General features: G+C 48.4%; 1 protein-coding gene across 8 annotated transcripts in view; it reads right to left on the reverse strand.

The window, feature by feature from the left end:
• Positions 1 to 337: 337 nt before the first annotated feature.
• BLM (BLM RecQ like helicase) overlaps positions 338 to 10,543 on the reverse strand; it is an 85,337-nt gene continuing 75,131 nt past the window's right edge. For 7 of the 8 annotated variants that reach the window (XM_077774234.1, XM_077774235.1, XM_077774236.1 and 4 more), the window contains 5 exons: positions 9,293 to 9,492; positions 8,646 to 8,838; positions 6,060 to 6,182; positions 3,581 to 3,782; positions 338 to 660 (listed from right to left, as the gene is read on the reverse strand). In XM_077774234.1, coding sequence (XP_077630360.1) covers positions 483 to 660; positions 3,581 to 3,782; positions 6,060 to 6,182; positions 8,646 to 8,838; positions 9,293 to 9,492 — 896 coding nt within the window. In that variant the 3' untranslated portion in view covers positions 338 to 482. Of the gene's footprint in view, positions 661 to 2,579; positions 2,752 to 3,580; positions 3,783 to 6,059; positions 6,183 to 8,645; positions 8,839 to 9,292; positions 9,493 to 10,543 lie in introns of those variants that run through there. The other variant, XM_077774237.1, reaches the window with a different exon arrangement.

Raw genomic sequence — 10,543 nt, forward strand, 5'->3', positions numbered from 1 at the left:
ACTCATATCTTTTGTTCATTTTTTCTACCGACTTCTTTTTTCTTAATGATTTACAGGTGCTCTGTATTATGGACATTCTTTGTCATATATCTTTTCTCACTTTCTCTGTCATTTGTCTTTTAATTTCGTTTATGTTGCTTCTGCAGAGTTTTACAGTTTCACTGTGTCCCATGCCTGTCTCTTCCTGCGGCCCCGGGGTTTCACGTCGTGCTCAGAATTTCTTACTGAGATGATTCAGCTGCTGCTTCAGACGTTCTGAGAAACAAGGGCCACAAGCCTTGCAGCAGCAGCAGCAAATCATGCTTATTCAAAAGAAAACGTTTATTTTAAAAATAAGAACTGTCACCCCAAGCATTTATTTAAATATTAATAGTTACGGGTAAAAATTACAAACGGCACAACAAAACTAACAGCTTTATGCTCACAGATGGTGAGACGCTGACAAACGAGAAAGAAGATCTATGTACACGGAGATGTGGTTGTTAGGAAAATGCATATGAAGGCTTAAGAAATGGCCTATTTATAGGCTTTGGTGGAGCCATAATCCCCAATTTTCTACCGGTGCCTGATGCTGCCTGGGGACCAGGCAGAGGCAAACGGGGTCCGAAGACATTGGAGGATTTACTTTTAGCAGATGCCCTTCTGCACGCAGTGGACCCCCTGAAAAGTGACAAAGAAAAGAAAGTGAAAATGTTAAATAAAACCAAAAGTGAACAGTCTTCTTGCTCATGGCCCGCGCGGGCCTATAAAGTCAGTCCCGGACTCTCCTCGGTCTTCTGAGTCTCTTAGCGTTTGTGCCCGCGGGGGCCCCTGTCAGGAAGTTTCCATTACAGTTCAAGGAATAAAGGACTACTGCCCTCCGCACGGTTCTGCTGTGAATTTGTCTTCTTAAAACGTTTCTTAACCCTGTGACTTGAGCTGGGCCTCCTGTGCCTGCCCACCCGCCCCCGGACCACACGGCCCAGATCCACGTTCCTTAATCTATTCCGACCAAATCAAGGAAGCGAGACTACTCAGGCTTACGGGCCCCAATGCCCAGACAACAGACACCCTGGGATGACTGTGCCTGCTCAGCTGGGGGAAAGGCAGCCATGTGGCCGAGCGCCTCCTCGCAGGGCTGTGAGCAGAGCCTCCTCCCGGCTGGACCCGACCTGCAGGGGTGGGGGGAAGGCTGTGGACGCAGCCCCCCGGGAGGTACCCTCACCAGCGGCTGGCTCTCCTTCCCACTCTCACCTCCCGCTTGCTGCCTTTTGAAACCTGGCAAGAGGCCCTGCCCCGGCCGATTACAGAGTCCTCCCTGCACCTCGCTTCCCCGAAGACATCAGCTTTTCTTTTTCTCCCCACAAAGGAAACCAGAGAGGAGAGTTACGGAGCCAGCATTTTACTAGGATAATAGCAGAAGCCTCTCCCATGCGGGCATTTTCCGTGGCTTGTACCCAGGCTGGGTCCATGCCCAGAGGTAATTCCGTGGCACCGGGTACGGAGTGGCCTCTCATCTCTGAATCTGGGGGCCAGTGTCTCGGGGCCACCTGCCTGTGGTGAGGACATTCTGGTAGGGCTGGGTGAAGAGTGGTTTTTCCACATTTTTAAACTCTTGCTGGAGGGCAGTCTTACTGCAGACCTGGCAAAGCTCTGCTCCTTAAGTTTCCCTACGCTGATTTCCCGCGGAGAAATTAAGCCCTGAGCGAAAGCCTGCTGTTTATGTTGATTTACAGAATGAATCTGCCAACAGCAGTCTGCATTTCAGCCGGGCCATCCATTTTACTCCCACTCGGAGGGCCTGGGACACAACCGGTTCATTGTGTGTTATCCGGGAGATGTGAAAGTCTGAGGGCAGGGTGGGGAGTTAAGGGCTCTGGCAAAGAGCCACTTGTATTCTGTTGCTGCGCAGACTCCCAGCCAGGTGAGCGGCTTAGTGCAAACGAGGGGAAGGAAGCACACGCTCAAAGAGGCTGCTACGAGGGCTTAAAAAAAAAAAAAAAGTTACAAAACTCAGTGGTTTTGGCCAGTAGGGATTAGAAAAGAATTCCATCGTAAACACACAGGCTAATTAACAACCAGTATCAAAACTGGTACTGGCTTTTGGGTAAGTCTGAGTTTTACAGCTTTTTCTTAGATTAGTTCTAAGCCACCGGGCGGAGTGCGTCACTCCTAGAAACTGAAGTCGGGGACACCGCAAAGAGGGCCAAGGGCAACGAACGCTGACATACGGGGGGGCGGCGCTCTGTCCGAACAAGTACGGATGAGCAGATCATAACCACGCGTGAGGGGTCCCCATGGGCGACGTGCGGAAACAAGGGAGACTGGACAGGCGTGGGCCAGCCGGAGTCCACTGCTACCAGGGACACGGGGCCTCGGCTGGGGAAAGCCTCACACAAGCCCTCCGCGGGCCAGGCCTCCGCTTCCTCATCAGAAACCCCAGGGGGCTAGACCAGATGCCTTTTAAATTCTCCTCCTCCTCCATGAGCTCCTGAGGAGATGAGTATTTCCCCAGAAGGAGTAAATGAGGAAAATAAGAAAATGTCCCCACTGAAGAACATCTGCTGGTCACTTGCGCACTGAAAGCCACAAAATTAAAGTAACATTTACTAATGCCTTTAATTTCTGTACCCTGGCAGAAGGATTAGCACATACAAGATGTTTGTTTATGGACTTAACAGGAAAATGACAATTTGGTAACATTTGCCTTCCTTCTTCTTCCCCCACTCCGGTTTGGTTTTGTATTACCCAGAAGAAAAGGAGGTAGACAAGCTGCAAAAGGAAAACACAACGGCTTGTACAAGTTTCCTGAGGACCTGTTCCCCATTTTCTGTAAGCCATTTCTGTTAGAACTTGCAGGTACCTGGGGGCCACATTCTTCAGACTGATGGGGAGGTCGCGGCCCTGCCAGGACCAGTCCAATTGTCAAGAAATAAGGACACTGCACCGATCATCACCCAGGACCTGACTCCCCGCTGGCGCTGGCGTGCGGAGGGCGCCCGAGGGCCGCCGTGTCCCCGCCCAGGGGCCCGGCAAGTGTAGGGGAGGGCAGACGCGGCCCCTGGAGGCCTGGCTTCCGTGACCCGCTCACCTGCTGTGTGGCCTCTTCTCCGCTACCCTGAAAAGGTGGGAGATAGGCTCTCTCGGGTACTAACGAAATAGGAGCACGCAGGACCCCGGGCGAGGCTCGCAGATGCTGCAGCAATAAAAGCGGCGTGGCAGCTACTGACAGCCATAAAAGCGACGAGGAAACAAAAAACCCTTTGTTTACTCAGCCACTGTATGATTTATAATATTTTAGGTGGAAAAGTCCCTTAAGAAGAGCAAGGATAAAAAATTTTCCCCCCTAGGGTAATGTCAAAACCGGAGATGCTCTTGCAGACTAGAAAACTGAAGTGATAATCGACTTAGCAGCAGAGATTTTAAAAATCTGAAACAAATGTTTTCTGTTTTGGATCAAACCTTAATCGTCACCCCATGAACTGGAGAGGCGACGTTTAACGACAGTCTGTTTTAATCAACCCTTCAAAGCGAACCTGGCGGCTGCGCTCCCGGTTGCGCACCCCCCCCGCCCCCCCGCAGGCCGAGACGCGGGACGTACCCTTTTGTCTTGGAGCCCCCGAAGCCAGTCTTCCACCTCTTCGACCTCTGGGAGGCTGGCATCCTTTTCCTCTTTCTTTCATTTCTGGCTTTATTCGCAAAGTAGTGAGAAGATACGGGCATTTCGTCCTCGGACTCTGAAGGGCCATTTCTCCTGGTGCCTCTGCTGCTGCCCGGGCTCACCCGGGGGGGACTGTCGTCAGCTACAAACAGACAAGGCAGACGTTTACGTGCGATGCCGTGCTGGCCGGGGCGCGCTGACGGTCCCCGTGGACGGACACGACACAGGGGTGCCATCAGGCGTCAGACACCCAGCGCTCTCCCTGGTGCCCTCCTGCCACTCGGCTTCAACAATTCCGCAAGGACCGGACATTTCTCTTTTGTCACGGGGCCCCAGAGTCCTCAATGGCAATTCAGTTTTAAAGTAAAAAGATCAGAATTCATTAAAAAAATTTGAGATACCCCCCCCTTTTTTTTAAAGTGAACTCTACGTCCAGTGTGGGACTTGAACTCACAACCCTGAGATCAAGGGTCACGTGCTCTACTGCCTAAGCCAGCTGGGAGCCCCAGAAATTCGTGATACTCCTGAACTTAACTAGAGATGTGACGTCTAGCTCATACTCTGTTGCCTATGGCCTGTGGCCCTGTTATCATTCGGGCAGTTAATCCTGTTAAGCTGTTTGAAAAGTAGGGAATGCTACGTAAAAGACCGTTTTATTTACCATTTTACACATGCTGAAAATAAAGCACCCAATAGAAGAGAAACATAACCAATTACGTTCTGCACCTCACCCTTGAACAGTTACTTAGTAACCGAGTGTCAGAAAACCCTAGGCCCTAGTTACAGTCTTCAAAGTCAGAAACCACTTCTTTACATTATAGTTGTAAACATTTCGCATACTATGCAGGAAATGGGTCTGCATGAAAGCACCAGCAAAAAGGGTGGCAATTTCCACAAGCACTGGCATCCTAAGGCATCTAAAAAGCATAAAACCTCCCTATAGGTCAAGAGGGATCCATCCCCACTACATTTCCCTTCCCTCCTTCCTTCTTTCCTCCTTCCCTCCCTCCCTCCCTCTTCTTTTCTTCCAATTTTAACTAGGTTCCATGCCCAACATGAGGCTTGAATTCACGACCCTGAGATTAAGAGTCGCAGGCTCTACCGACTAAGCCTGCCAGGTGCGCCCCGGCTCCATTTTCTGAAGGAAGGTATTTCTTGGCCACTCTGGGTCACCCTCCAGCCTGGCAGGAAGGGCCCCAGTCCCCCGGCCTCCTCATCCATCCAACACTGGTTCACACGAGGAGGCAGCGCGGCTCCGACAAAGCTGTCGTCCCGTCATCCTAGCTGTGGGACTTGGACACAAAAAGGCTGTGAAACGGGCGTTCTTCTGAGGACTGAATGATACAAAACACGCAAAGCTCTTGGCACAGCGTCTGTCCCTCAGTACGTGGGAGCGATCATCACCACACTGTGGGCTGTTTCCACAGAGCAGCCCGTCTTATGTGGCCAAGAATCCCCTTCCAGACAAGTTACTACACTAAACAAATGTTAAGTTCCTACCGATATTCAAAGCAAGGCTCTTAATGGAATAATTACCATGCAGAGGAATTTTTAAAAAATCCCACTTTTCAGCATTCTGTAATGGATAAAAAACAAATGAGAAGCGAAAAGAACTTGAAACACGGGCTCACTCATTCCTCATCCTGCTAACCTTTCCCAAGAGCCTTGAGAAGAACCCCCTGCCATGTGTTACAGAAACAGGAAAAACATTGAACTTGGCGTGTCTCCTGTGGCTCACTGCGCGGCAGTACCCCGGGGGAGGGCACGGGAACTCACAGCTCCGAGAACGAAACCTTCCTCGTGCCGACCTTCTCCTAGTTCACCGCGTCTGTAGCTCAGTGAGGAGGTTCAGGGTGAGAGGGGCGCCGAGACAGGCCCGATCCGCGGGATCGTCCGCAAACAGGGTGCTCACCTGGGCAGGGTCTTTCCAGCAATGACGAGATTATCTAGCATTCCAATTACACGTTCGTTTTCCCCAAACATTTAAACTCTTGAATTTTATCTTTCCCGACATGCCTGTCAGATAACGTGTTCCTTCCGCAGATAAGGACGCCCAGCACAGCGAGGGGACTGTGGTCTGCCAGGGACAGGGGAGTGTGATGGTGCGAGATTCGGATTTCCTCGAGCACTTGCCTTTAATACACCAGGAACTCCCGGACCCAAAGGTCCTCCTCTGGGCCCTATCACCAGGCCCAGGGACTGGTGCTCCCCGGGGTGGCCCGGCACACCAGTGTCCTCCAAGAGGGGACTGGCACATCACAAACACCAGGGGCTGCTCTGGGCACTTGAACATCCATGTGACAAGAGTGTAGGGGGCACTAACACAACCCAGAAACCGCAACATTCTAATTCAGTGACATACGTTGCTCAATGTTAAAAACAGGCTTTTGGAAAACACGTATTTAGCTGTATACTGCACCTGGCAATGTCCACTCCGAGTATTTCTGCAATATTGGAATCACTTCTGCACCATATTTTTCCAGTTTGTCTTCAGTAACACCATCAATTTGAAGCAAAACCTCAGGATCGGAAGATAACGATTCTGTGCATGGGCATAAAATTAGGAATTTAAATGACCACCCTTGGAAAAGCCACTGAATTCATGCTCATTCACGCATTCAGCGCATGTCTGTCAAGTGCCAGCTAACCGCAGGGCATCGGGCACCCGGGCCAATTTTCTGAAGGGCAGTTAGTGCCAACAGAGGCGCCAGACAGGTCCAGAGGACGGTAGCCCCTCGTGCTCCAGCAGCAAAGGTGCGTGAATCTGGGCAGAAGGTGGGGAGCAGCACAGGACCCGGGGAGCAGCCGGAGGCGGGCACCTGTGCAGCGCGTCTCAGAGCTGAAGCCCGCTTCCCTGTCGTCCCCTATTCTCATAACAAAGACTTGTCAGGCGGCAACACTGATGCTCCCCGTTTTGGAGAGCACCCACATTTCTATTTCCCGCTCTGACTTCTCCCCTTGCGCTCCAGACATGTGAATTCTTACTCCGCCCCCAACCCAAGCCCGCTCTTCCTCCAGTCCGCCCGCAGGTGGGGTGAAGCAAGTATTTGGACTGGAACAAGCAGGCCATTAAGTGTCCTCTGCGGGCAGATGGCACATCGGCCTTGAAGCTGGACACGCTCGTCATTTTAAAGATTGCTCTGGCTGCTTCACGGGAAGTGAACTGTGGGGGAAGCCACGGCGGGGGGCAGGCAAGAGTGCGGGGAGCTACAGCGCGGCGGTGCACTTGGACGGAAGAGGGGATCGGGGTATGCCGCGGGGGCGGGGTGTCTAGGATTGACGGATGCACGGGCTACGGGAGTGAGGAAGAGATCGTTCCTACTATTCGACCTGTGCAAAGAAAAAAAGGGTAAATCTCAAATCTGCGATTTTCACATCATTCCTATGTCAGGGGGAGAAGGGACAGACCTGTGGGGTAGACCAGCAGGTTCAGGGACAGCTGCAGACCCTTGATAGAATCTGTTTCTTTTCTGGAAAGCTGTTGAGTATCGGCCGACTTTGTGGGAGAGTAAAACGTGCAGGATGTTCACATCTGGAGTTAGAGGCCAGGTAGGAAACTACACTAAGAGCCTACGAACAAAATGCTGTATTCCATCAACTCTGCGACACACACTTTTCCACGCTGTGGCGTGCCTGAGGTCAAGGTGCGGCTTACAAGTGCTGATGGCCAGGTGGCTACTGTGGCCTGCACGTGAGGCCTGGTCACGGCTGTGCGGGCTGTCGGCACATGTGCAGCTTACCTGACGCACGAGATGTCCACCCGAGACACCGGATCAGTGGCCGTGGATGCGGAGGCGCTCAGGGTAACGGGGAACAGACTACTATAACTAACATAACAAGTATCTGTCTCTGAGGAAACGGACACGATTCTGTACCTGTTTGCAAGCAGCAGCCAAGCGCTTCACACGCCCTAGTGAAGGGCGCCCGGAGTAGACAGAACAGGCTCACATTCGTGCTCCTGAGATGTGCCTCCACCTGCTGACGCTCTCTGGCGTCATCAGGGAAACACCACCATCAAATTGGCATGGGTGACACAGGTTTTGGGGAAAAGAGTGAACCACGCCGTAAAAGTCCGTGTCACTAACATTTTCGACACAAGGGCCAACAAAAGACATCGATGACTGAGTTGAAAACTAATTCCGAAGAGCCAGGCTTTGAATATGAACTTTTACAAGTACCTCAATCAACTTGCTTTGATTCTACACACTTTTCATATATTGCAGAGAATTGTATGATGATAAACATCTATATGTAAATAGGTCAAAAGCAATTCTTTTCAATAAAAGCACAGTGTCGCTGCTTAAGTAGCACATTATTTTCTTCCTTACTCGTCTATAAAATAGCAGTGTCTTAACATAGACGGTGGCTCAGAGCTGATGAAATGCTATTATGACCGATGGTGTCAGGAGCAGGATGGAAATGAGAGAAGGTGTTGATCATGGGATTTTACGAAGGAAGTGTGCAGAAGGTAACGTATACTCACCAGTCGACTATGCGGATGCCTAACTTTGCAGGGGCTATGCTATTAGGATCGGAAGGTATGGAAATAACTCAGGTCAGCACGTTTTTCTTAACTAAAGACAAGCAGTGTGCTAGGGCTGGGTTCAAAGAAGCGTAAAACATACGAAACTTGGCTCCTCACAGCAAAGATGTTTGTACATAACACGGCCAAACATCATAAAGCAGGTGGATAATGGACATACAATCAACAAGTGACAGCTGGTGTTAGAGATTACGATTAGCCACATTCTAACAACTGGCATTAGAGGAAAAGGTAGAAAATTAAAATTATACTGGATGTCAGAATAACAAAATACTTATGTACCTTAAAGACCATATTTCATCTCACATTTAAGTTACTTCTCTGAGCTTTCAATGTAGAGATTAAATAATGAAAAAAAAAAAAAACCCAGAACTAGATCAACACACTTAAAATGCTCCTTAGCAGGATTAACTTTTGGCTTATTAATTTATGCCACAAAACAGAAGACTCACACATACCCACCTGCAAGCTTCTTGAGAGTGACGGTATTAAAAATATTAAAGTAATGGACACCAAAAACTTTCCCCAGAGATTTGCAGACTTCTGTCAGTTCTCCAAGACATTTCTTAACCATCTCCTCCCTCTGAGACATCTTTGCTACCAAAGCTTTCTGTTTTTTCACACTGGTGGAGTTTTCCGTTTCCATAAAGTCTACCTTTGTGAGAGAGAAAGTGACCATAGGAGTAGGGACGTGAGCACTTGTATCCAAATACAGGCTTCATTTAATTGCTTGTTTTTTTTTTTTTTTTGTATTTCGGTTATGCCAAGCAGACAGAGTAAGCCTCTCAGGGACAGGGGCGGAGCACTCCTCCTCTGTCCATCTCCGGTGCCTCGCACAGAGCAGCTTCTGGGTAAATGTTTACCTAATGAATACATGATGATTCAGAGATTGGACAACCCATTGAATTCACTTTGACAGGTACTACATTAGTTGCATTCAATTTTAAGATCTCTTTCCAAATTAAGAGGAACAGAATACGTTCACATAGGAGGGCATATATAAATTTAGTATCCATAAGCTTTGGAAAAGATCTTTTAATTTGCGATAATATATTTCTCCCTGCGCATTGTAAGATAATAAAATAAAATAAACATTAAAAATACCATACCTTTAAATGCCCATTTAGTACAGCTTGGGCTTTATTTCCTGGCATCATATAGGCAATTGGTTGGTCATTGGCATTGATATATAAGTCTTCATCCAAAATCTTGTCAAGTATCAACTTTTTAAAAAGTCTTTCGGCATTGTGTCGTGAATAAGTAGATCCCTTTCCAAATATCCCTGACTGAAGCTTTGCGCTCTTACTCCCTGGTAGGAAGGCCCAAGAAGTTGGATTAGTAAATGTAGGTACGTCACGTAGGAGAGGCTGAAAAAGTCATTTCTGTGACCAGTCTGGATAAATGAGGTAGATAATCCGTTCCACAGGAAAACCCATGGCACAAATAGACACCCATTTCCATAAAATGAGAAAATTTGAGCAGAACTCTAAAATTTTGAAGGCTATATGTACTTTTCCTCATCTTTTTATAATCTGCTTTGACCAAAACCAGCAGCAAAATAAAGCTTATCATTTCAGGATGTGGCATTTACAGCTTATAATATTACATTAGAGCAAAGAAATCAGAGAGAGTTTATATAAACTTTAAGCACTTCGTATCACTGTGCTACATCAGGATAACCGTGCATTACCGATCTAATTACCAAAATATGTGGACAATCATTTTTATAAATACTATCTCTGGTCCTGTCCTGAAAGCGCTCCTCACTTGCAATCCCAGTATTTAAGTCTGTATTTTTTGTGACCCCTCACAGAGGAAACCTTTCCAAACTGTACAACAAAAGCACATCAGTGCATGAGTCTATACCCTTCCCACCTCCTCCTGCTGGCTGAGAGCACCGCATTGGGCCGGGTCCTGAGGTTCATATCCAGTGTGCTGTAATTATTAATGTCTTCATTGTAAACACAGCTTTATTACAGCAATCTACTTAAGAAGCCTTGTGACACTGATTATAATCAGAATTAACAGTTACTCTGTAAAGCTTTAGTTCTATTTTAAGAGTTCCAAATAATTACATTATTGTAAATGTCAGATGGCTTCTGGTCATAGATGCTCAGTGATTCAAGTTTTTCTTTCTTTAAGTGATTTGTATCTCTGAAATGTCAAATTGCAGGATCAGGCCACCACTCTGGTATTGGTGGGCTAGGTGATGTGCACTAGCCCTAGTGCTGGGGGTAGCTAAGAAGCTGGAAAAATAAATAAGCTTTAAAAAGGGGGGAGGGGCGCCTGGGTGGCTTAGTCGGTTAAGCGTCCGACTTTCGCTTAGGTCATGATCTCGCGGTTGTGGGTTCGAGCCCCGC

Source organism: Crocuta crocuta, unplaced genomic scaffold (assembly GCF_008692635.1).
Source record: "Crocuta crocuta isolate KB4526 unplaced genomic scaffold, BGI_CrCroc_1.0 scaffold7, whole genome shotgun sequence".
In the NCBI taxonomy this organism is placed as follows: Eukaryota; Metazoa; Chordata; class Mammalia; order Carnivora; family Hyaenidae; genus Crocuta; species Crocuta crocuta.